At 40.7% G+C, this 27,170-nt stretch overlaps 1 protein-coding gene across 5 annotated transcripts in view; it reads right to left on the bottom strand.

Annotated features, from left to right (window-relative positions):
- GCC2 (GRIP and coiled-coil domain containing 2) overlaps window positions 1-15,159 on the bottom strand; it is a 44,009-nt gene extending 28,850 nt beyond the window's left edge. For 4 of the 5 annotated variants that reach the window (XR_007769136.1, XM_050921507.1, XM_050921522.1 and 1 more), the window contains exons 1-9: window positions 15,072-15,159; window positions 11,815-11,877; window positions 10,996-11,080; window positions 10,081-10,145; window positions 9,114-9,218; window positions 3,651-6,128; window positions 2,639-2,708; window positions 1,202-1,302; window positions 1,015-1,113 (exon numbers count right to left, since the gene is read on the bottom strand). Coding sequence is in view for 4 of the 5 variants with exons in the window: in XM_050921507.1 (XP_050777464.1) it covers window positions 1,015-1,113; window positions 1,202-1,302; window positions 2,639-2,708; window positions 3,651-6,128; window positions 9,114-9,218; window positions 10,081-10,145; window positions 10,996-11,080; window positions 11,815-11,877; window positions 15,072-15,077 (3,072 nt within the window). In the remaining variant the exon portion in view is untranslated. Of the gene's footprint in view, window positions 1-1,014; window positions 1,114-1,201; window positions 1,303-2,638; window positions 2,709-3,650; window positions 6,129-9,113; window positions 9,219-10,080; window positions 10,146-10,995; window positions 11,081-11,814; window positions 11,878-13,474; window positions 13,589-15,071 lie in introns of those variants that run through there. The other variant, XM_050921513.1, reaches the window with a different exon arrangement.
- Window positions 15,160-27,170: the final 12,011 nt, after the last annotated feature.

Below are 27,170 nucleotides of genomic sequence, written 5' to 3'. Positions count from 1 at the left end.
GGTGAGGAGAAGGGAATCCCTAAGTTTGCTGCTGGTATTGATCAGTGGGATACAGTTTTTACACTACTCTGGTTTCACAAGGCAGCAGCATTTTCTATTGATTTATATTCTGATAGCTGAAGTGTTTCCACGAGAAAAAGAATTTATTTAAATCTGAAAGAACTGAAGAATTTCAGAAATTTGCTGACAAAAACTTAACTACTGCATCCATGGTTTTCTCTTGTCTCTGATATTAAAGGTAATTTTTGGGAGCACTTTGTTGTGCATGTTTTAAAGAGACAGTTTTCTTCACGAAAGCATTCTCAGTATCATTGGTGTCCCTGCTTGACCATCTGGTCACTCCAGCCAGATAGAATGGATCAATTGCACTAAGGCAGCGAGCATACTAACAAAAAATCTACTTCTGAGCACGCTACCTTACAACCTCACAACTCCACTGAGGCGTAGGCCCATATTTAAAAGTATGGTTAGATTTATGTACGTATTTTTAAACCAAATACATATGCAAAGGTGAATTGCTTATAATACAAAAAAGTTAAGCAAACTTTAAGGAGCATGGAATATTTCCAAATACAAGGATGAATGTTTCTGAAAGTTGAGTCCATAAAAACAGGGATTATTGTGGAAACTCTTGCAATTTTAATTATAAACATAATTGTCATTGTTCTAGTGCCCTACCACACACATGCTTCATGTGAATAACAAATTTAATAAAATAAGTATAATATATGCTACTAAATGCCAAGTATAAATGCAGGGATCACTTCATCCACCACTGAAATCTCTGAGGTGAGATATGGCAATTGTAGAACAATACACAGCAACACTGTACAATAGTTTAGGACAGGAAGCAAAGAACACTGCAGCTACAGAGGGAAATTAGGTAGGCTGACAGTAATTATGCAGTAGTGAGTCATGGACACATCAAACTGGAATCAGGCTAGGAAATGTCATCTCTAAATAACATTTTTTGATAAATAAAGCATTTTTGAAGATATAGTTAGTACCTCTTACCTTATAGCTTTCTGCTCCTTGGATGATGTCCCTCATAGAAGTAGACAGCTGATCTTTCTCTGATTGTACCAACTCTAATTCTTCTCTCAAAGACTGCACCTTATTTCAAAGCAATACGTAACAGTGTGATAACAATAGAACCTTACAGTGCCAGAAAGCTCTTCAATATGTGATCTAAATAACTTACCTCTTTTCTACTAGAATCTAGTTCTTTCCTTGCTTTCACAGCAATGACTTTAACTTTATTTACCTTCTCTTCTCTCTCTGCAGATAGCTTTTCCAGACATACTAACACAAAAAACAGAAACAAATTCATCTACGCAACGGAATAAGTAAGATACAAAACTAGTATCTACGTGATTTTGTAAACATTAGCAAAATAAAAAAGTATATGCATCCATTACTACTGAAAAACAGGAAGACATTTAAAACACTTCATTCACTTAAGCTCTTGGAGGCCTGGTTTGAAAGCTAAGATTCCCAGCAAAACAAACAGCTATAATGGTGAACACTTCCACTGTTCCAGAGACTTCCGTTAGCAAACTTTGGTTTGTTAGAATTTTAAAACTCAAAAAACATGTTTCCAGCTACTCCTGTGACAAGTACAGTTGTTTCAGTTTGTCATTACTTCCTCCCTAACATTTTAAAGTAACTGCATTGGTCATTTACATGTTGCAGGAATGTAAGGGTGAGGTGTTTGTCTGAGAGGCGGGAGATTTTATTTCCTCCCTCTTCTCATGAGGCAGCTCTGAGTTGTCCCAGCCATATAACTATTTTCCCTTAAAAAAAAAAAAAAAAAAAAAAAAAAAAACCACCTTGCCATTATTTTTCTATACACGGAAGTGGGCAAGGTTCTCTCTCTAACAAGTCATTACCACTATTTCTTATTTGACTGCATGGATTTTATAGGGAGCAAAACTGGGAGATCAGTCAAACTCAGGGCTATAGTGCAGAACAATATCTTTTACGTCACAAAGCCAGCCACTAATATTTACTAGTTTTAATGCTTTGGGCTATCTTCATATGTGAAAGTGACTAGCTTTCTAATATAATTATGCTGGCCACTAATCTGCACTGTCATCTTGTTTTTTAAATGAAAAAGACACTGAACTATAAAGAACAGCTGTACATTTCTGAGAAAACACATTAGACTCTAAAATAGTCCATGAGGAGCCTATTGTTTTATTATATTACCAATCCTCTTGGTGAAATTCAATGGTTTTGCTTCCAGCCAGCGCTAATTTTCTTTCAAAAGCCAACTGGAATGCTCAGAGTGCTTAGCTTTCTCTCTCAAAAAAAGCTATGTTGTTCAATGGCATCTTAACAGTTACCAATTTAAAATATTAAAGATTATTAGATCTTCCCCTCCATATGACACAGTTATTATGAATTGGGGTCAATTGTACAAAGCCAGTGATACACAGATGTCTACCTTAAAATAAAAGTATTAACTGTTAGGGTAACAGACCACAGGCATATTTTGAACCCTTATTGGACATCAGGAAGTCATTTGCTTATTTTAAGTACTTCTCATAAACTAGGGTTAAAAAAATGAAAAATGAAGTATGTTAAATAATGGATTAAAAGTCACAACTAATTAAATATAAAGAAATAAGAAAAGCACCAATTTTTGCTTCTAGTTCTGCTATGGAAGATTGTTGGTCATTTTTTACAGACGACTTCTCCATGAAATCCTGTGATATAAAACAAAGATAATGAAACATTACAAACATTTTTGGTATTTGCAAATTCCTTGCATGTCACCATCAGAAGCTGATTAATATTTACTAAACTTAAGGCCAGAATCTGGGCTATTTCTATATGAATGAGACATAAATATTATGGTTTATGTATAATTTTATGTTTTCTTGATAATTTACAAAGTTACTTAAAATGTAAGGGCAGGGAAATCATCCTCATAGCAACTACTTTCCATCCTGCCCTGTCAAGAACAAGAAAGGACAGACCATGTAGTTCTGGCCAGCTGCTATTTCTCAGTCATTATCAGGCACTAACAATGCTCTGATGTAAGGAAGTTCCAGCAAACTTACCACAAACAGGGCAGGGCAGATAACTATCTAACACCAACTTTAAGTTGTGCTTATTTAAGTTGTAGATTTATAACATTTAAGAACTAAGAGACATTATTAAGTCATCTAGGCCATCCCTCCTGTAAATGAAAGATCATTTGTGAGAAAAGGGAGAAGATTATATTTTGCTCAAGTAAGCTTTTAATGCTAAAGTAACTTTAACGTTGCCTCCTTGGTGAGGCACTCTCCATTAGGTATCAGAGGGGTAGCCGTGTTAGTCTGGATCTGTAAAAGCAGCAAAGAATCCTGTGGCACCTTATAGACTAACAGACGTTTTGGAGCATGAGCTTTTGTGGGTGAATACCCACTTCTTCAGACTGATGAAGTGAGTATTCACCCACAAAAGCTCATGCTCCAAAACGTCTGTTAGTCTATAAGGTGCCACAGGATTCTTTGCTGCTTTTACTCTCCATTAGAAATACTTATCGAAAAAAAGCAGATCAGTTGATTGGGGGCGGTGGGCCATGAAATAAAGTGAAAATACTTTTGAACCTTCATTAAGTGTTAGAGGTTTAGTCTGTATACTGAAATAACAAAAAGCATCACCTTTAGAGAGGTCAGTTCGGCTTTCACATTTCTAAGTTCAGCCTCTCTTTGTTCTAGACCGAGTTTTAGGTTTTCTTGCTCTTCTGTAAAAGATTCCTTCTGTCGTTCTTGTATTTGGCTTTCATAACATGCAAGTTTTTGAGAGATCTCTTCAATACAAGCTAGAAGATCTTGTTTTTCATTCCTTGCTTTCTCACTGGCACTCTTCATCTCTTGGATGTCTAGCTGCAATGCTGCTTTTTCTGTCAAAGCTCCTTCTAATTTTTCTGCTAAGAGACACTTTTCTTTTTCAAAGTTTTCCAGCAAAGATCTGAGCTCTGTACATTGAACTACATTTTCTTTCTGAAGTCTCTCAACCTTCTGCTGTAAATTAACAACTTTTTCATCATTCTGCAAAGTAAGGCTCTGTTTTTCTTCTTTCATTTTTGCCAAGGAATCATTTGCAAACTCCAGTAAATTAATAGCATCATGTTCCTTATCATCATCTGAAAGCCTGGACCCTATTTGCTCAAGCAAACCGTACAGCTGAGTTTTGACAAGTAATGCATGTGCTTGTTTGTTTTCAAGAAGCAAAGTTAAATGGTCTTTTTCTTCAACAGCAATTTGTAATTTCTTTTCTAAACTTTCAGCTTGTTCTTTAAATACTAGCCAATCCTCCTTTTCAGAGGTAACCTTTTCCAGATTACTACTTATTTTGTCTTTTTCCTTATTGATTTTCTCATTTTCCTTATGAAGAGTATATGCTTGAGATAACAGACTCTTTCTATCAAGCGAGAGAGCTTCCATTTGTTCCTCTAATTGCACTAACTTTTGGTTATTCTCATCCTTCTCTTTTAAAGCTTCTTTTAGTGTCTCTATTAAATCCTCTACATTTTTTTTCAGTTCACTGTTGCACTGGTTAACAAATTCTGCTTGTTGCTGAAGTTCCAGGACCTTTTCTTGTTCTTTTTTACACATTTCTTGGAGATTTTCTACTTCTTCACCTGAACATTTCAGTTCACTTAAAATACCATCTCTTTGAGAGGCAAGAGCAGTCACCTTTTCCTCCAGTTCTTTTATTGTGATCTCTTTTTGATCAAGAAAGATCACCATTGCCTCATTCGCCTCCTGAAAGCTGACTATTTTATGCTTAAGTTCTTCCACCTCAGCTTGTTTAGATGATAATTTTTCTGCTTCTTCCTGAAGACGACTCACTGTTTCAAGAAGAGCATCCTTTTCATTGAAAGCAGCTCTGAGTTTCTGTTGTAACTCACTGACGTCAGAAGCTTGCTGCTGCTTCATTGATTCAAACTCCTGACTGATCTTTCCAGCTGATTCCCCCAATTCAGTTTGTAGAGTTTCCAGCGTTTCCCTCAAACTCTCATAATTGAACACTGCTTCTTCCTTCTCCTGTATGAGCTTTTGATATTGTTCCTTAAGATCCTGTATTTCAAAAACCAATGCCATATGTTCTTTTTCTGAACTTGACAATAAAGTCTGATGTAGTTCCGAAATCTCTCTCTCTTGTTGTTCTCTCAGACTTTGAACTTCTCGGTTACGCTCTTTTTCAGTGATTTCATATTGGTGTCTTGTTGCTTGGAGCTCTGATTTTAGTTTTTCAATTACACAACAATGATCTTCTTTAGCAAGTTGCAGTTCATTAATTTTAAACTCCAAGTCTTCCCGCTCATGAAAATATTCATCCTTTGTGCGCTGAATTTCCTCCTCCAGTTTTAACTTAACATTATTCATATAGGTTAGTTCATCTTTTAATATACTATGTTGAGATTCCAGTTCTTTTAAAATATGTTCTAAGCGGTTGACCTTTTCTTCCATTTTTGTGTTCACATAAGTCTCTCTTTGTACATCTGTAACATCTGCCTCATTTTCATTTACAGCTTCTCTTAGTTGCTTCAATTCATGTTCACATTTCTCATTACTAGCACATAATTCACTCTTCATGCTTTCCTCTTTTACCAAGTCCTGCTCTGTTAAGTCTGGCTTTCGCCGATTTATCTGGTTTCGTTCCTCTTTATATTCTTTAGAAGTAGCTTCAAGCTGACACATCAATTCTGAAACCTCTTCCTGGTGTATACCCTTTACTTGCATAAGCTCTTCATGCAGATTATTGATTTCACTACAGTAACGTTGAGAATTAGTTTTGATAACTTCTTGCAGATTTTCAATTTCTTTGTTTTTATCTTCACTGATAGTTTCCAACTGTTTATTCAGACATAAAATCTGTTCCTCATATGTATGCTTAATTTGCTGGACCTCTTCTTGTAGTCTTTTAGTTTCCTCTTGTTGATTACTGTGAAGTTCAAGCTGTTCTGCAAGCCCCATTTGTTTCTCAACTTCTTCCTGCAGTTTGGCTAAGTCTTCATTGTATTTGGACTGTGCTCTTACTACTTCATTCTTAAGGCCTTCAATATCTTTCAAGTGGTCAACGCTTGATTGTTCCAACTGCTTCTGCAGTTCTTCTGTCTTAGTTACAGCAACCTCAAACAAACATATATGTCAATAATTACATAGAAAGAAAGCCACAAACTAAAACCAAAAATAGATGAATACCCAGTATATGACTTCCCCACCTGAAAAATCAGTAACAAAGTAATTCATCTGCATAATAAATGCCATTTGAACTCATGCTAATATGGAAGTTAGATATTATTAACTAAACTGGTTAAATTTTACAACCTAATAATTTATCAAGTAATTCCTGCATACCTGCAAATTTGGATATTGTGATCTCTGAATTGCAAAGGTCTCTGTCTCATGGATAACCAAGGAAATCGGGAAAGAGTTTGGAATAAACAAGTCCTTGATGTTGACTAGTGTACCAGAGATGGAAGTCACATTAAGTTTTGTGGCTTAACAACAAATACCTTAAAATCCTAAATTATTTGGAACGAGGAAATGACATTTGAGGACTTAATTTAGAATGGGAGAAAAAATGTACAAGCAAATTAGGTGAGATAAAGGGTACACTAGGAACAGCAAACTCACTGCAGGATGCATGGTCAAAAGACAGAATGTAACAGTGTTGGCAAGTTCAGAGGAGAAGCTGAAAGGAACGTTTTAAGGTATGATAGTTATTGGATTCTTTCAGTACTTTGCTAAGGTCTGACTATGATGCTGGTGGACCAGATGCCAGCTCATGCCAAGGTCTCATAGATTCATAGACTTTAAGGTCAGGATAGACCATCATGGTCATCTAGTCTGACCTCCTGCACATTGCAGGCCATAGAACCTCACCCACCAACTCCTGTAACAGACTCCTAACCCCTGGCTGAGTTACTGAAGTCCTCAAATCATGGCTTAAAGACTTCAAGTTACAGATAATCCACCATTTATACTAGTTTAAACCAGCAAGTGACCCACGCTCCATGATCAGAGAAAGAAAACCCCCCAACCCCCAGGATCTCTGCTAATCTGACCTAGGGGAAAATTCTTTCCAGATCCCAAATATGGTAGTCAGTTGGACTCTGAGCATTTCAGCAAGTTCCACCAACCAGACACCTTGGAAAGAATTTTCTGTAGTAACTCAGAGCCCTCCCCACCTAGTGCCCCATCAGTGGCCGTTGGATATATTTTCTGCTAGCAGTCAGAGACTGGCTACATGCCACTATAAGCAGTCACATCAGACCATCCCCTCCATAAACCTATTAAGCTCAGTCTTGAAGCTAGTTAGGTTTTTTTGCCCCCACTACTCCCTTTGGATAGCTGTTCCAGAACTTTGCTCATCTTGTAATTAGAAAGATGTGCGTAATTTCAAGCCTAAACTTGTTAACGGTCCCCAGGCCTTGACTGAATACTGGCAAATACATAGCTGGAATCAGTCTGGTTCACCTGTATGTTAGGTATTGTTACAATAGGTATTGGGATTCCAACGTGTTTTGTGGCAACTTTATTGAATGCTTGTGAGTTGCTGAAAGCATTAATCTCACTTATAACATCTGTATCCCATATGGTAAGGTAATATTTGAGGATCTGCACTATAAGCCTTTTTAACTGTGTAAATCACTTGACAGGAGAAAGACCTTAACTAGAGTGAAATGCTGGTCTCCAACAGAAGGTATTATGTCCTTTCCAACAAGGAAGGCCCATCAACACCGGACAGATTGGAGTGGTATATTAAAAAGGACAAAAGATTTTGTTGTTTACTCTCTCCCACTCCCCATGAAGATGAGTTTTGGAAATGAATTCCTCCCATCTGTGAGTTTGCAGTTCAGAGCAGAAGGGGGGAAGGGAATTAAAATCCCCTAACAAGGAGGAACTGTATCTCATTGCTGCTTGGATTCTGGAGGCAGGGTTCCTAGACACAAGCAAGGAATTCCCAGCTGCTTAGCCTGGGTTAGCTCTAAAGGTCATGGAAGCTTCTATAATAAGCAAGCTCTATATTACTTTTTGAAACTTAAGAATGTAACTCATTTGTGTATGTATGTTTAACTGTTTTACCCTTGTGAATAACTCTTCTTTTCCTAGTCATAAATCTGTATGTAGTTTGTTATAGGATTGACTACAAGTGTGGTCTTTGATGTGAGATCTAAGGAGCAATTGACCTGAGGTAAGCAGCTCGTTCTTTGAGACTGGAAGTAACCTGACTGCTGTTGTGATTCATGGTATAAAGGACCATCACAAGCGTAAGCTTGCCTAGGTGATGAGATAGATTGGAGAACCCAAGGAGTCTTTCCGTGACTCCATATTTAAGCTGTTATAGCGCCTGGGGAGTTTACATTTGAAAATTGATTGGTGAAATCTAACTACAAAACCCAAAGCCAATTTGGGGTTTGCGCCCTGGTTCTTAATAGTCTGCCCTGAGGTTGGTACTCACCAATGCTCCCTCTAATATTTTACATCCATGTGTGGAATGAATTTTGTTATGTACACCAATATGGTGGGGGTTGGGCCAAGGGTTCAAAGTGCGGGGTGGTGGTGGGGGAGTGAGGTCTCCAGCAGGGGATGTAGGCTCTGCGGTGGGGCTAGGGCTGAGGGGTTTGCAGTGCAGGCTGCCCCAAGGCTGCAGTGGGGAGAGGGGACTCCCCACCAGCCCTATCTTGCCACAGCAGCCTAGGGCTGGGGGAGAGACACCTCTCTTCTCCCCAGTCCAGGCTCTTGTGGCTGCACGCCTGCATTGCCCTTGATAGCCTAGTGTGTGGCCATGCCGCTTAGAGGCAACTTAGGTACCCACTCTCCTGAGTCAGGGCAGGACAACCTGACACTGACCATTTAGTCTGTGCATAACCCATTTGTTTTAAGACTTGCAAACGGATACCGTAATAATTTTGGGAAAGTATTTACATTGTTGATTATAATTAAAAATATACGAACTATGAGTATTATTAACTAACAATGAACAAAAGAGAATGAGAAAAAAAGGGATTAAAAAGTGAACCATACAATCATAATTATTAAACTAGAAAACAAAACTACCATGGACTAGAAATGTTTATAGCAGAAACATGTTATTGCTCATTTCACTACCTCTGCTTCTTGTTTCCTTTTAGCATTTTCTTTTTTGAGGGCTAAGCACTGCTGTTGGATCTCTGCTTTTTCCAGAAGAACAGCATCCAGCCTTTCTGAGAGTGCCTAATTTGGAGAGAGAGCAAGAAGACTGTTAGGAAAAAAATGTGAAAATGCAGAGTCTCAGCAACCTTTGTGAGGCAATCGTACAGAGCTCAGATATTGGCTGTGAGATCTGCTGTATATTGTGCAACAGAAAACCAAGCCCATTACAATAATTACCTTCAGTCCACAGAGAGAAGACAGAGTATAGCGACAGCTATACTGCTAACTAAACACCTATCACTGTTAATCTACTGAGCAGAATGAACTTGCTGCATTGGAAAACTGGTGTCCTATTTTATTATTTATACCTCCAGAAAAAAAGCTGTGTGTAAATAATTGTTTAAACAATCTGAATCTTGTTTCAGTAGTTTACAGGTTCTTACACTAACTTTTCATCTGAGTAGCTACATAAGTTACTATACTTTCAGCAAGATAGGTGCTTTCACTACTAAACTCAAAGTGCCAGTTCAAATCTAAAAATAGTTGAAAAGTGTATTTATTGTGATAAATTCATAAAATAAAAAGCTCTTTTTAACTGTTGGACTGAGTAAAACTGCTGCCCCATTTTTTATAGTGGCAGTGCAAATGTTCATCATGAGCTGAACTACTCTCCTATAGAAGAACGAACTTAAGAAAAGAAGTTAACATTTTACTAGTAATTTGTCATAAAACTGACACAAAAATTAAATATTTCCATATACGAAGTAGACTCGTAACACTTGGTGGAGAATGACAAAGAAAGTGTCTTAAGTGCATGAGAAGGACTGGCCCCGGATAGTCTAAGTAAAATAGTTTGCTATTCAGTAAACACCACCAGTGGAAAGATTTCCAGGGGTCACTTATTATGTATAGTACTTCAAAAAAAAAAATGATATAGTCCCACCTGAATAATATCATCAGCTCCTCCAGCAGCTGGTTTTGATTTGAGTTCAATCTCTTTTTCCAATTCTAAAACAAATAAAATGTATATAAAAAAAATTCACCATAAGGCTGTTTCACATTTCAAAGAGCAGCTACTCACTTAGAAGAGAATCAGTCACTTTATGAGATCATAAATATAATTAATGTATTACATTAGTATAGTAATGACATCAGATTTTTAAAATTTCAAAACACCAACTCAGTGTAAGTTAAGAATTTCCTGGCATATTAGTATTCAAAAGTCACATAGTCATCAAAATGTACATTAGGCTGAAACTTGGTATATAAAAATGTAGTATTTGCCTTAAATAGATGGGTTAAAAGTTGTGAAGCACTACATCAGTGAAAGGAAAAAGCAAAACATATAGTTCTATCTCCACCTGTGACAGGGTGTACAAGACCCTCTGAGGGCCCCCTGCTGGAGGCCTTGTGGCCCTGTCACATCCCACCCCAGAAAAGGGCAATGAAAAAAGTCATCCAAGGTGTCTAGAGTGGCTGCGGGGGACATAGCCAATCAAATTGGCTGCTCCAGCAGCCCCTATCAGGACCCAGCAGACTAGTATAAGAAGAGCTGCAGGGCCAGCATGAGATCAACTCCTTGCTGGAACTGGAGGAGTGTGGATAGCTGAGGAAGTGACAGGACCTCGGCGAGAGCAGAGCTGGCAGAAATGGGGGTGGGGGAAAAAGAGCAAGGAGCTCTGGGCTGGCTGTTGGGACTCCATCAGAACAAGGCCCTGAGAAAAGGGTGAAAAAGGTGCAGGGCTCTGGGGAAGTGGCCCAGGGTGGTCCCTTCCCCTTACACCTACTTTTTTTTTTTTTTTTTAAAGTAATACAAAACTCTAGGAACAGCCAAATAAATTCCTTTTCTGTGTGGTACCTGTGCATCTTGACTTCACTTTCTGCATAAGCATCATTTGCTTCTTCGCAAATTTGATGAGATCTTCCTTGGACAGCGTATCCAGCTGTAAAATGTGATAAGGAAAGCATGTTTTGTAATCTATGCCTGATGACTAGAACACTGAAAACAAGGAATATTAAATGTCTGACTTTCAAGATATTAAAATTTAGGGACTGAAACACGTCATATCATATGTCTGTAAACACAATTTAAACGTATAGTGCCATATAAGTGACCCACTAATTCTGCATTAACTTTTACAAGTTTACTCCACAGGGCCTAAGGAGGCAATATAAATGTGAAAGTAAGACTCAGTTATGAAGGGTTAGCATTCAGAGATGGATTAAAAATCTTCAAACAAGTAAAAAAAATATAAGGTCTGCCAAATTGAAAAAGCTAAGGAGGCATTTGAGAATAATGTAAATTGCTGAATGTTTTTAACATGGCATACTGTCTTAACTTCATTGTACAAGTGGGAAGTAAATTTAAATGAAGGAATCTATACACTAAAGAAATGAAAAGTCCATTGTTTGAACTGGATGCCGCTAAGTGTTTTCTAAAGGGTTAGTACATCTGCTTCCAGTAATAACTGCCAATAGCATTAACAAGATTTTTTTTCAGCATTCTCCAAAGTTTAACAGGGCTCTCTAGGTTTAACAACCACAACTTAATTTTGGCAAATAGAGGAGTCAATGTTTACCTTTTAAAATTAATCTCTCTTGATTATTCCCCCAGCAGCAGCTAGTGTAGCAGGTTGTAAATCTGTCCAAATCAGTTACATTTGTAAAGAAAGTTTACCTTCGATTTACCGCTTCCTGGTGTGGCATAGGAAACCGCCATATCTTGTCCAGCATCTTGCACCTGAAAAACAAAACAAAAAGCACAGCATGTCAGAACTGAACTCTTCATTAGACTAATAATGGAACTGGTTAAGAGCGTGTTGTACCCTGACAGTAGTTAACAGCTCTAGTAGAACTTGGAACTCAAGAAAATTAAGATTTAAAAAGAAGAATGGAAGAAATGAGTTCAGACATCCATCACAGCATGATGTCATGAGCCAATATATTCTTAGAAATCTGTCTTTTAGATATGGGATTTCTATCCAAAGAGCTGGTATACAAAGGCGGGGCAAAATCTACTTATTCTGTTTACAACTGGTCCAGAAAGTATGGCTTGATAACCTAGCAAAAGACCTGCCTTAAAGATGTGGACAAATGAAAATGCTAGAGGAAGAGCGCCATTTAAATGAACAGTGATTTTATGGTAGGATCTCCCAAACCATATTCAAAGAGGTTTACATCATCATCTTGGTCTGGGTTTGGAAGGTGATTTAATGTTCATGTATATTTGGGAAGAGACAATTATAGTAATGTAGGGGTGGAAGGAACCTTAAAAAGTTATCATCAAGTACAGCCCCTGGGGCTAAGTAGACCTAGACCACCCCTGACAGGTATTTGTGCAACCTTTTCTTTAAAACCTCCAATGAAGGGGGATTCCACAACCTCCCTTGGAACTTAACCCAATATCTAACCTAAATCTCCCCTGCTGCAGATAAGCCCATTACTTCTTGTCCTATTGTCAACAGAGACAGATCAATTAGTCACTGTCCTCTTTATAACAGCACTTAACATATTTGAAGACTTATCTGTCTTCTCTTCTCAGTTTTTCAGCCTCTCCTCATAGGTCAGATTTTCTAAACCTTTAATCATTTTTGTTGCTCTCCTCTGGACTCTCTCCAATTTGACTATCTTTTCTAAAGTGTTTTGACCAGAACTGGCCATGGTACTCCAGCTGAGACCTCCACCATTGCTGAGTAGAGTGGGACAATTACCTTCCATGTCTTGCATGAAACACTTCTGTTAATGTACACCAGAATAATATTAACCTTTTTTTGCAATTGCATCATATTGTTTATTCATGTTCAATTCGTGGTCCACTATAATGCCCCAATCCTTTTCAACAGTACCATCTAGCCAGTTTTTTCCCCCATTTTGTAGCTGTGCATTTGATTTTTCCATCCTAAGTGACTTTGCAGTTGTCTTCATTGAATTTCCTCTTGTTCATTTCACACCAATTCTCCAGTTTAAGGTCATTTTGAATGCTATACCCGTCTTCCAAAGTTCTTGCAATCCCTCCCAGCACGGTATTATTAACAAATTTTAGAAGCATACTCACATTCCATTACACAAGTCATTAATAAAAGTATTTAACTGAACCAGCCCCAGGACTGACCCCCACTAGATGTGCCCTCCCAGTTTGACAACAAACATTGAAAACCACTTTTCAAGAATAGTCTTTCACTTTACAGTAATTTCATCTAAATCACATTTCTTTAAGCGGAGGACCTACGCTTTCCTTCATCTTTCTCATGCGCCTAATGTATTTAAAGAACCTCTTCTTAATGCCTTTTACGTCCCTTGCTAGGCGTAACTCAGTTTGTGCCTTAACCTTTCCATACATGCTTGTGCTCTTCTGTACTCTTCCTTAGCAGATTGTCTGTTTCCACTTTTTGTTGGATTCCTTTCTGAGTTTCGGGTCACTGGAGAGCTCTGAACATGAAGAGACACTGCAAGTATAAGCTCAAAGTTCAAGCAGGGGCATATGAAAAAAGGATTGGGACTCCACACAGAGACCTTACAGCAACTCTGAACAGTCAGGATAAGAGACAGCGTAAGCTGTGTAGCAACACAAGATTTTTCTGCCATGCTGTAGGTAATATTGCCGTACTATAAAAATTGTATGCTTGATTCACCATTCTTTTCACACTAACAGAGTAGATTAACTTACTTTCATGTTTATTTTACATGAATAAAATTTTGATAGTCTATTTTAATAATTTGCAATTAAATCAGCTTCTAGTTAGGTAACTACAATGCAAACAGATTACAGAGAAGTACCAATCCTAAACTAAAGTTTTGTAGAAAATATACCAATTCGAGACATCTTTAAACCAATCACACCAAACTATGCCATGTTCTGAGATGTGATCACATTCCTGATACATAACTGTTAAGTCCAGGGAATCACACTGGATTTTTCAGTTTATTCCACAGGCAAATACAAATGACTTGAAACTTCCTTTGGAAGTATCTTTGTTTCTCTTTGTAACTGCAAAAAAGTTACATGAAATATACATGCCCCCATGCTTGTGTGTGATAGAAATTACTTGTCACTATATTTATGCAGTCACTGGTTACTTCATTTGACCTGCAGAACTGAGGAACACTATTCATTTAGCATACTTCTAAAATATTGTCAAGGTCCCATAGAGCTTGAGTGCTCTTATTAGACTATAAAACTTCTAAGTCAGTATTGATCTAGTCACCCCCAGCTGTGGTCAGTATGTAATTTTACCTCCCAGGGTGACACTGACTAACCCAGCCAATGCATAACAGTGTTTTCACTTTCCTCTGAAGCATGCGATTGGCTCTGCTCCCACAAGGAAGATACCAGACTGGAAAAGTGCATGTGGGCTCGTTTACTGGGGCAATCACCACCACCCTGCTGTTACCATAAAACAGTCACAAGCAGTGTGAAGTGCGAGGATGTAGACAGTTCTCCTCCTGCCAACCCCTAAACACCTCTGATGGGCAGTTTTCCAGTGACCCCTCTCTGCTAGTGGTGGCTTCCCAAGGCTCCAGGCAGAAATGAGGCTGGACTCTCGTTTTATAAACAGACTAAATGTAAAGCCAGGGGTGACACTGAGGCCACCGGGTTCACGTGCAGCGCTTCCCTGTAGCCGCGCACAGCAGCCAGGGGCGGGGCGCGCACAGGAGGGTCCCCCGGGAACGCCAGGGGAGGGGGAGGGGTCACCCACGCTCTCCTCCGCCCCGCCCCGCCTGGGAGGAGGGGGACCGGCGGCGAGGGGGGGGGGCGCGCGCGCCCAAGGTCACACCCAGCGAGATGCTGCCGCGGCCCCGGTCCCACCGCGTGCGGGGAGGGGGCGCCCGCCAGTGACGGGTTAATTCCCCCCCGGCCCCGCTCAGGGAGAGCAGCGGCCGTCGGCCCGGCCCGGCCCCGCCCCAGCGCATCAGCCCGGCGGCTCCTCCCGGTACCTCCATGGCGGAGCCTCTCCCGGCGCAGCGGTCAGGGGAGTTTCAGTGCAGCCGCATCCTGCTCCCCGCTTCCGCTTTCGTCTTCCCCGCGGCCTCCTACGTCAGCACTCACGTCAGGCCAGAGGTCGCGTTTCGGCCCTCCCGCCTGTTTCTATGGTAACCAGAAACCATGGGGGGGGTAGCCAGGCCCCACCCTCACCCCCACGGGCCTGCAGCCGGGACGTGCCCTGCCCCGCCCACAAGCCCTAGGGCAGCGGCGGCTCCGGGCGGCCTCGTTCGTCCCGTAACTCCGCATCGCCCATCGAGCCCTCTCGCACTGCGAACCCCAGGCGGGTTAGCGGGGCTCGCTTCCCCCTTGGTCAAGCGGGGGATAGTCGCGCACAGGGGCTGCACCTGCAGGACCCTAGAGCCTGGGCTGAAGCCTGAGCGTCTACACAGCAATTAAACAGCCCCAGCTCCCTGACCCGCTGGGGGGCCAGCCAGGGGTTGTTCAGTGCAGTGTAGACAGACCCCCTGGGTGTATAACTCAAGCTTTGTGCCTTCCAGTGATTTTCTGGGTTCACTTGTGGATCCAGGCAGTAGTTTATAGCCTTAGCATCCCTGAAACTGGGTTAGTCACTCTGAAAGGCAGGGTCAAGCAGCAGATAAGATTTATGGTTTGTCATATTAGTGACCAGGTCCTGGGCCTGGAGTGACCTGGCATGAGTTCTGTACTAATTTATTTAAATAAGGGGGAGGGAGTGTTTAGCAGTGATTCCCTGTTTTCTAAGTTAGGGGTCATGGTTGTAGTCAATAATAGGAGTGCTGAAATGCTTGAGAATTTAAACAGCCTGTGTAGCAAGAGGCGAGACTTGAACTCTGGGACGCCTTTTTCCAAAGACAAGGAACTTTCTCCTGAGATTTATGGCCAAATGATAATTGTGGGGGTTTGCTTTGGCATTTTCACTAGGACTAAAAATTTATTAAATGTTTAGAGGAAAACATTGTAAATGTAGAACTGATATTCTAGGAATCAGCACATAATGAACAATAATGTTGCCCAGGGTCAGATCTCACAGTGTTTTAGATTTCTTGCAAACGAAGTAACAGGAAAAGTGAGACAATCCAGTGAAAAAGTTACCACAAGGGCTGATAGTTGAACTCTTATTCTTTCTGTATCAATTCATCTTTCATCATCATTACAAAAAATTCAAAATATTCTGTTTTGTTATTGCCATTTTACCAAGTTTTTTTTTAACAAAATAAAGGTTTAAAGCTGCACTCTGTAACATAATCTTAACCAGTGCACCATAATACACTACCCTCAACCCAAAGTGGATCTCCTAATTATGTCAAAGATGGTAGACTCTGCTCTTTAGCATGGGCATAGTTTGGGGGACCAGGAAGGGCATTGCCCCTCCAAAACTGCAAGCCTCGGACAGGTGTGGAATTTGCCCTCCACTCACAGCCTCATTGGCCTGACTGGAGCTGCCCCCTGACAGACAGAAGTCAAATTTTGCCTATGCCTTTATGTAATAACCAAATATTTAATGCCAGATTTTCTGATACGTTAAGACTGTTTTGTGCTGCTCTGGCAGTGAAAGCAGCCATAAAAGAGGTTTGAACAATTGCTTCAGAATTCCCTTATTTTAGGGAAACATAATGGTGACATAGAGCCACTGAAATAACTCCTGAGCTATATATTCGCCGCATAAGGAACATGGCAGAGGAAAAAAGTGTATGGCCCAGTCTCCTTTACACCTCAGAGTTCCCCAGCTACCAGACTGTCTCAAGGGCAGCTGGAATAAAACACAGAACCATGGAGGTTTGGGGCAACATAAATGTAGAATCATAGAATATCAGGGTTGGAAGGGACCTCAGGAGGTCATCTAGTCCAACCCCCTGCTCAAAGCAGGACCAATTCCCAACTAAATCATCCCAGACAGGGATTTGTCAAGCCCGACCTTAAAAACCTCTAAGGAAGGAGATTCCACCATCTCCCTAGATAACCCATTCCAGTGTTTCACCACACTCCTAGTGAAAAAGTTTTTCCTAATATCCAACCTAAACCTCCCCCACTGCAACTTGAGACCATTACTCCTTGTTCTGTCATCTGGTATCACTGACAACAGTCTAAATCCATCTTCTTTGGAAGCTGAAAGCAGCTATCAAATCCTCCCTCATTCTTCTCTTCTGCAAACTAAACAATCCCAGTTCCCTCAGCCTCTCCTCGTAAGTCATGTGCTCCAGCCCCCTAATCATTTTTGTTGCCCTCCACTGGACTCTTTCCAATTTTTCCACATCCTTGTTGTGTGGGGCCCAAAAATGGACACAGTACTCCAGATGAGGCCTCACCAATGTCGAATAGAGGAGAATGATCACATCCCTCGATCTGCTGGCAATGCCCCTATTTATACAGCCCAAAATGCCATTAGCTTTCTTGGCAACAAGGGCTCACAGTCGATTCACGTCCAGCTTCTCGTCCACTGTAACCCCTAAGTCCTTTTCTGCAGAACTGCTGCCTAGCCTTTTGGTCCCTAGTCTGTAACAGTGCTTGGAATTCTTCTGTCCTAAGTGCAGGACTCTGCACTTGTCCTTGCTGAGCCTCATCAGGTTTCTTTTGTCCCAATCCTTTAATTTGTCTAGGTCCCTCTGTATCCTATCCCTACCCTCCAGCATATCTATCACTCCTCCCAGTTTAGTGTCATCTGCAAACTTGCTGAGAGTGGAGTCCATGCCATCCTCTAGATCATTAATGAAGATATTGAACAAAACCGGCCCCAGGACTGACCCTTGGGGCATTCTGCTTGATACCGACTGCCAGCTAGACATGGAGCCATTGATGACTACCCATTGAGCCTGATGATCTAGCCAACTTTCTATCCACCTTACCATCCATTCATTCAGCCCATACTTCTTTAACTTGCTGGCATTAGGACACATTAGGGTGTCCTAATTATCATATCTGCCCCTAGCTCCACCATAGAGCTTGTTTACCCTTAAAACTGCAGCAGCTATAGCACTTCAGTAAAGATGCTACCTACACCAAGGGGAGAGTTTTTTCTGTTGTCATAGATAATCCATCTACCCGACAGGTGGTAGCTAGGTCCGCATCGACCTAGCACTGACTACACTGGGGGTTTGGTTGGTTTAACTGAGTTTCTTAGGGTGGTGGATTTTTCACATGCCTGAGTGATGAAATTATACCTATCAAATTTCCTAGTATAGATCAGGCTATACGGAGAGAATGAGGATAACAGGAATTACATATTCAGTACTTCGGAAAACCAGGTGGGTACCAAAATATGAATTTAGGATCCTATTTTTAAATATCTCAAATGAGGCACAGAGAGAATAAGTGATTTGTTGGAAGTCATACAGATTTTCTGTATCAGAACCAGTGACAGAGGCTGGACATTGTGGCTCTCAATCCTGTGCTTCAGTTAAGGGACATCCTTTCACTCCCAGGGAAGACCCACAATATACATTTAAAATGTGTGTGTTTTGATTCCAGCTCTGTCTGCACTTTCAATATGATGATAGTGCTTGATATGTTTGACATTTCACTATAAATAATTAATTTTTTATGAGAAATTGTTTGGGAGAAACTTTTTAGTGATATTCTATTTACAATTCACAGGATTAAAACTGAATATCAGTGAATTAATTAAAGGAGAATGGTTATTAATGAAAAAATGTTGTTAGTCAAAACATTCTGCTGTCTTCAGGGAGCAATAATTTGCATTTTTCCAACTCTGCCTATTGTCACTGATATTTTTAAAATTTAAATAGCGAGCACTGAAAGAAGATAGAATTGTTATTCATGCAAAGCACAAAAGTTGATTTTCATAACTTTTTATTTCAATGCATTCACTATATATAAATTCAAACCCCCTTAATTTCTTCTGAGTTGAGTCCTTTATTAATTCATTATTGTAACCACTTATTTTAGTTCAGTCAAATTTTGCTTCGATGTAATAGTTGAAATAATTTTCCATTGCATACTGGAAAATGCCTTCTAGTAAATAGGGAGGAAAGATCCTGGTGACCCCTCAGAAATATACGAGATTCCTAAAACATAAAGTAAGTGTAATTTTAAAGTAAATACTGTACTTATCAAAGACGGGAAATGAGTAATAGAATATTCTTTCATCAAAGCCAACTCTAGTGTCATGAATAATACAGAGAGACAAATTCTGTGCAATGAAACCCCATTTGTACTCAGAGGCAGAATTTGACAGATAATATCACATACTGGTTTTAATCTGTACTAAGAATACCTCTGTTAGGTTTTTTTCTTGTCTTGTTCTTGCAATATAATATATTGTATCTAATCTTGCAAATATGTATGATGTGCTCATGTAAGCTACTCACATGGTTACAGTTATCTGAGTGGGACTCCTTGTGTGCTTAAAGTTAAGCACATCCATAAGTGTTTGAAGATCAGGCCCTTAGTATGAAAGGAGACTCAAAGAGCTTGGGTTGTTTAGCCTAACCACACAAAGGCTAAGGGAAGATATGATTGCTCTTTATAAATATACCAGAGGGATGAATACCAGAGAGGGAGAGGAATTATTTAAGTTAAGTGCTAATGTTGACACAAGAACAAATAGATATAAACTGGCCAACAAGTTTAGGCTTGAAATTAGATGAAGGTTTCTAACCATCAGAGGAGTGAAGTTCTGGAAGAGCCTTCCAAGAGGAGCAGTGGGGGCAAAAAACTTAACTGGTTTCAAGTTTGAGCTTGATACGTTTATGGAGGGGATGGTCTGATGAGATCGCCTACAATGGCATGTAGCCAATCTGTGATTGCTGACAGGAAATATTCCCAACAGCCCATGATGGGAAACTAGATGGCAAGAGCTCTGAGTTACTACAGAGAATTCTTTTGCAGGTGTCTGGTTGGTTGGACTTGCCAAACTGATCACCGTATTTGGAGTCAAGAAGGAATTTCTCCCGGGTCAGACTGGCAGAGACCCTGGGTTTTTTTTTTTGCCTTCCTCTGCAATGTGAGGCATGGGTCACTTTCAGGTTTAAACTAATGTAAATGGTGGAGTCTCTGTAACTTGAAGTCTTTAAACTATGATTTGAGGACTTCAGTAACTCACCCAGAGGTTAGAGGTCTATTACAGGAGTTGGTAGGTGAGGTTCTGTGGCCTGCAATGTGCAGGAGGTCACACTGGATCATCACGATGGTCCCTTCTGGTCTTAAAGTCTATGAGTATGTATTATTCAGCATATGTGGCAGAGACATAAGGTATGTCTACACTGTAGTTAAAAACCCATAGCTGGCCCATGGCAGCTAACTGGGCTTGTGGGACTCAGGTGAAGGGCTGTTTAATTGCAATGTAGATGTTTAGATGAAGGCTGGAGCTCGGGCTCTAGCACTCAGAGTTGGGAGTGTTCCACAGCTTCAGCTGCAGCCTGAGCCCAAATGTCTACACTGCAGTTTAGCAGCCTCTTAGTTCGAGCCCCATGATCCCAAGTCAGCTGGCATGAGACAGATGCAGGTGTCTAATTGCAGTGTAGACATACCCATAATAGGGTCAATTTCAGACTAAGGTGAAATCCTGGCCCTGCCAAAGTCAATGACAAAAATTGACTTCAATAGAGCTAGGATTTCACCCCGATATTAAGTGGATGCAACTCCACTTATTTAAGAGGACCTGGAGTAACTTATCCCAGTTTTGAATTTGGGCCACATACTGTATTCTTTCATGTATATTGTGTTTTCCTGGTATGTATAGTAACATTTTATAAACCCGTGGTTCTCAAACTTTTTTTTCCCAGACCACTTGAAAATTGCTGAGGGTCTCAGCAGACCACTTAATGATCTTTCAAATGTTGTTTGTACTGTTAACTAACTACTGTAAAGCACTTTGGATAGAAGCACTATATAAAAAACCCTTAATAATAATTAATGTTTTTTGTTCTACAAATAAAAGCACACAACTCATATTTTAATATCAGTAGTCTTACCTTTCTAATGCGATGGATGTGCCCTCTCTCCCCTGCCATGGCAGCCCCTGAGCTGGGGCTGGGAAGAAGAGGGATCTCTCCCTTACCACAGCAGCCACAGAGCTGAGGCTGGGAAGGAGGCCTGTTTCTCCCCGGCAGCCGCAGCCCTTGGGGAAAGTCAGCTCTTTCTCTGGCCACTGCAGCCCTGCACTTCCCAAATTCCCCCCACCCCCTCTTCTCACCCCACTTCCCCCTCCCACCTACCCCCTATTTCTCCTGAGGCCACCACCTCACCTTACATATGTCTCTTCTCCAGGGTCCAGGCACCTAATTAGTGGAGCCACACCTGCGTGACTTCACTAATTAGGTGGATGGCCCTTCATTCTCTCGTGTGTGTGGCTGTCCAGGCATGCACCTTAGAGGGAACTATCTGCGGACTACCTGAATGGAACTTGCGGACCACTGGTGGTCTGCAGACCACAGTTGATAACCTCTGTTATAAACTAATTTTTCATTTCACCATTGTGACCCTACAATGACAGAACACACATTGCACTAACAACACTGAAGGTTTTCTCTAATGTAATTCAGGCATTGCTAAATAATTATAATCAGTGAAAAAAATAATTACCTCATCTATTGTGAATATTAAACCAGAATTTTAACATTAACCTGTAGCTCTGAGTTTTTCTGAAGCAACATAATATCAAACATGCCAAACAATATTCAGTTTTTCCAACTCTGGAAATGTGCGCAAAACTAACTTTCTCAGGTTCACAATATGTTTTGAAAATTTACTGAATTTTGAAAATCAAAGACCATTGGGCATTAGGCACTTAAATAGCTTTGAGAATCTGGGCCAAAGTTCCTTGTCCGTGAATTTAATTTGAGCTCTTGCTCTGTAGAAACTACATCCTGTTTCATTCAGTTTCTGCGAAGACTGATTTTATATGAAAAACAACAACAAATACATTTTCACATTCCAACAGATTGTGAAACGCTTATTCATATTGACCATTCGTTGTGACCATTTTTGTATAATATAGCTGCCCACTTCTCTTTTGGCTGCTAACTATGGCCTTGATCCTGCGAAGACTTTTGTTGACATCCTTTCGTCTATGAGAGGTGGTGGGAATTGCAGCCTATGGTGTAGATGGTTTGCAATGTCTCACGTGACTGAATAGTCCAATCTGAGATTTGCATGATCTTTGGCAGTGGGTAGTTTGAAGGGGGAAGATATCTACACTTAAGCACCCACTGTTGCTTCCAGTAGTAGAACTGCATGGATTGTTGCAATAGTATCTAATGTCTAAAAAGACAAGTCCTCTCTATGTGTTTGCAAGAACAAATGCCTGAGACATAAGAGTGTGATACTGCCCACTACTGTGTGTTGGCCAAAGCTATTTAGTTGTACTTTGCAGAAAAAAAGTTTAAAATAAATAATCCAATCCAATCTGGGTTGAATTGGAACTGGAGATTCCAAAAGGTATCATGTCCTATTACTGATCCTTATTTTACAGTCCCCTTCAAAAAATCTACTGTAACTTAAAGCAAAGAAACTGACATTTTGTGTGAGCAGGAAGGGTACAGTCTAGGTGACACTTATTTTCCTACTATTAATTGTATATAAGAGTACTTATGTCATTACATGAAAGTAATAATTTATGATATAGATTTATGATACACCAAGCACTGACCTAAGGACCCAATTTCAAAATATCCTCTAAATTTAAGTGCCTGAGTGTCTGAGTGCCCACTTTGAGACACCTGGATATCCTGAAATTAGTGGACATGTTTAAGAATTTTGGTCTAAATGCATGAAGTTTTCCTTGCACTTATATAATGACTTATGTAACTGTCAAAAATCATCCAATTCCTTTACAACTTGATGAAGAGAAAAGAAGGATAAAAAACCCTAGTGTGTTTCTCTGACCTAGTTCCTAACTGCCTAAATAATAACTTTCAATCCAAGCATGAGGCAGATCACACACTGTGAAATCAGTGGAATGAATGTAATGTTTGCTCTCATATTGAATGCTAGTTAAGGAGATAGGAAAAAAGAGAGCCTCTGACAGCCTCTTTGCTCCATTTATGGTTCTCAGAGCTCCATTCAAGTAACAGAGGAGTCTCAGTCATCATCTTCCTGAAGTGTTTTTCAAATTTCTTGTTCAATGTAAGAGTTCTATATACAACATACCTGACAGAAAACCACAAGAGTAAGGAAATTTAGGCATCTAACAGAACATACACTCCTCTGCTCAGAGAGGGACACTGAAGTGCTCGCACAGACACCAGACAAAGCACAGCACCCTTAACTCAGCCCAGTGGGGATGACAGAGTTCCAGCTCCTTCTTTAGCAAATGCGCCACCATGACAAACAGACCAGACTTTCTCAGTATTGCCCATTCTGCACAGCTCTGGAAAAATTACACTCGTATTTGGGGAAAGGAATTCTGGAAGAGTTGTCCCTTTCCTGTCTTTTTGCCCTCACCTGCTGTGTGACAGATAGAGATAAGTAAATCATAAGGCCTGGCTTTGAAGTTTCACATTCAATCCCACGTGTTACAAGTCTCTGTTGGCAGAGGAATTCTCTTTGTGCCATACAATTCAGGCCATCTCACCCTCTCTGGAGTCAAGTCTTTCAGTTTTTCTATGGCACTTGGGTACCTCAAGGTGGACAGTAAACTCAGGAATATCAAGCAATATTTAAAAGAAATGTAAGAATCTTATTTAGTAGCTTAAACAGATTCTTCCTACAGCAGCACTCAGAAATTGAAGCCATGTCACCGTGACTTAGACTCATAGACTCACAGACTTTAAGGTCAGAAGGAACCGTTATGATCATATAGTCTGACCTTCTGCACAATGCAGGCCACAGAATCTCACCCACCCACTCCCTTCTTAGGGGTCTGAGCTCCTCAGATTGAATAACCTAAGCATAGTAGTGCGTGGTCAGCCCTTGTATGGGAGGCCTCTCAGGAAAACCAGGGAAAGGTAGCTAGTACCCGATGTTTGACTCAATACAGAATCTAGAGGAAAGGTATTAGGGTGATCTTGTGGTGCTGAAGTTATTGACTTTAGGATGAGATGCAAAACTGAAGCTTTAGCCACCTGTCAAAGAGACTTGAAATGTTAATTTAAAGTATCTGGAAAACAGTGTAGAACTTAGAAACTTTAGAAACACTATGCTGGCCCTTTCATTAAAGCAAGCCATAAAGTATGCCATTTCTATTTCCCATGCAAAGCTGAGCTTAAAGTATGGCTCTACTCTGGAGAGTGACTCTGTAATCATGAAGATCAGTGTTTATTGTAGCTCAGTTACTCCAAACAAACGTGTCCTTCTCACAAGAGGTTTTTTCCCTGACCTACAGCCCCACATACATTACTTGTGCTTGTAAGAAAAAAAGCTAGTTTCTTTCTATCACATGCATTCTCACCAGTAAAAGATTCTGATGGTTAAATGAATCTTTCAGTAACACCTACACAGCTCATTGTCACCCATGGGTTCATACAAGTGTAACTGATTGGAATTTAGTAAATGCTATTATTCATATACAAGAAGGGACAGAATCCACAGTTTAAACTCATTTAAATGTGTTGGCTCCTGAATAGTAAAGGGAGTAAATAAGTAGTAAAAACCCCAAACTCTTTTGTCGCTAAGGTCAGCAAACCTGGCTTGGAATATACTCAGGAAAGGGATCTGTTGAATAAGATGTTAGCATTTTTACATAGTCCCTTTGCAGAGTAGAACTACGCTTTCCCATTTCTCTGAGGTGTGCAGTCATATGATTTTTATGAACATCTCAGGTGCTGGAAGCATTTGGCTCTCTTGTGCCTCTCATTAGCGCTGGTGTCTGTTGGTCTTCAGGCATGTGATCTGTATTACTCCTTTTACCTACTGTTCATGGCAACTGAATGCTAGTGTAGTGCATATCTGATCAATTCATAGATTTTAATGCCAAAGGAGGCCATTAGTTCATCTAGTCTCGCCTGTGTAACACAAGCCATAAAACGTCACCCCGTTATCCCTGTGTTGAGTCCAATATCTTGTGTTTGACTAAAGGACAGCTACTTCCTGGTTGCTCTCAGTCAACAGTATATTTAAGTAATATAGCAGGAGCATTAGACATTACTCTTTTTGGTTGTGTAAGCTGGTGAAGTGATTCAGGAGAATGACAGACAGTCACAGCCAGCAAGGGCTTTTCCCTGAGGGATAATAACTATAGCAAGGAAGCAAAATAAAAAAAGGTACCAATTAACATAGTCAGGAAAGGAAACAAAACTCCTCAGGCTGCTGCTCAGTCCAGTCCTCTGACCCTGGGGCACAGCCTGACCTCCACTGCAGGCAGTCCTGTCTCCTGAGACATACTGTACCATATATAGGCAAGGCCCTCCATGGACACGTAGAGCCATTCAATATGTGCATCTACACATGTGCTGTAGCTGCATCCCTTCATTTGTCTTTAAATATGTATTTCTCCACATGTGACATAGGGATGTGAGGTTGCCTTTTGGATGTATCTCACTGTATCTCCATTTGCTGTGGACACTTGTTCTGACTGAGCAGCAGGGAACTCTTTATGAAATAAATCTGGGTATAAACTAGTCCCAAGATGGGAAGATTCTTTCCTTTGGTCTTGTTAGAGTCAGATTGTCTCTGGTTCTTGGACGGATACACACAAAGGGGAAAGGTTCCAGGAATCCTCTCACTCATCCCCATGTGCCTTATGCTAGGAATCATCACAGTCTGTCGGTGACCAGGCCTAGAGCAGGAATCAGGCTTAGCAATCAGAACAGGAATTAGAAGCCAGATGCTAGAACCAAGGATCACAGCTGGAATCAGAGGCCAGAGCCAAGGGCCAGAACCAAAGTCAGAGTTTAGAAATCAGAGCCAAGGTCAAAACAGTGTTACCTGAAGTGAGGCGAGGGAGAGGCAAGACTGGAAATAAACTATCACAGCCACATGCAAATACTTGAGTACAAAGCAGTGCTGCTGTTGGGCTTAAGAGCTGGTTTGCAGAGCCTTCCAACCATTCAGGCAGTGTAGCCAGTCAGGGAGCCTAACAGAGTCCAGCTGCACTCATTAGGTTGCCTGGAGACCGGCTCTGCTGCATTCTCTGATTCTGGCACAGTCCCTCAGCTTGGGGCAACACAAGGACAACTCTTTGTCCTCCTGCCGGTGTATCAAGGAACAGAGCAGGCTCATAGTGTGATGAGCAGGCTGTACTATCCTAAAGAATATTTTCCAGTGCACTGGTGTACAATCTCTGACAGATATCCCCATGGGGTGGTGTGGCCCCGTATTCTACCCTACTCAGAGATGTGCCTCACAGGCATTATGTAGCCTTTAGTGTTGAAAGATTTTCCTAAATTATTGTTATATATGTGCCTGTGTGGGTCACTTGTGTCAATGGAGAGTCCTGACCCTGTCCTTTGACAGTGCTTACAGCTATGTGAGGGGAAAGCCAAGGTGAAGGCAACTGCAAGTGGGCGTAGCCTGCTTATTGCCCAGGGCAATTGTCATGGAGCAAGACTTGTTACATTTTTCAGTTTCTCTTGGGTTCCTGGAGACACCCAACAGGTCATGAGATGGGGATACATTTTTTCAATGTAAATAATTGATAGCCTCTGGTAACACCCAACACAGCGTAGAAGAAGAAAACAATAGACAGACTGTAGTTCAGTAGTGACTCTGTTTGCTAGATCTTTGACAACCTCTATTGGCCCAAAAGAGAAACTGCACCAACAAGCCTTTCTTGTACTTTTTCTAACTGTTAGCCAAGACAAAGGGTCTTTGCAGTGGTGCAGCTGCTCAGCTGTAGTGCTTTAGCAGAGACATTACCTATGCTGATAGGAGACAGGCTTCTCCCATCACCATAGGTACTCCACCTCCCCAAGAAGTGGTAATTATGTCGACAGGAGAAGCCTTCACCCCTGGGCGACATAGTTATACTGACATAAGTTCATAGTGTAGACCATGTCCGAGAGGCGTTAGGTAGGTCAATGGGATAATTCTTCTGTCAACACGTGGGGTCAGGTAAGTTTAAATGTATTGTCCAGGGATGTGGATTATTCACACACCTGAGTGATGTAGTCATACCGACCTGATTTCCTAGTATAGACCAGGCCTTAGCTAATATCTTTCTCCAAGTATCCCAGTAT

The sequence above is a fragment of the Gopherus flavomarginatus genome, chromosome 1, assembly GCF_025201925.1.
Source record: "Gopherus flavomarginatus isolate rGopFla2 chromosome 1, rGopFla2.mat.asm, whole genome shotgun sequence".
NCBI classification, from domain to species: Eukaryota; Metazoa; Chordata; order Testudines; family Testudinidae; genus Gopherus; species Gopherus flavomarginatus.
The sequence above is the reverse complement of the archived record's forward strand: the minus strand, read 5'-3'. Positions and strand labels throughout refer to the sequence as shown.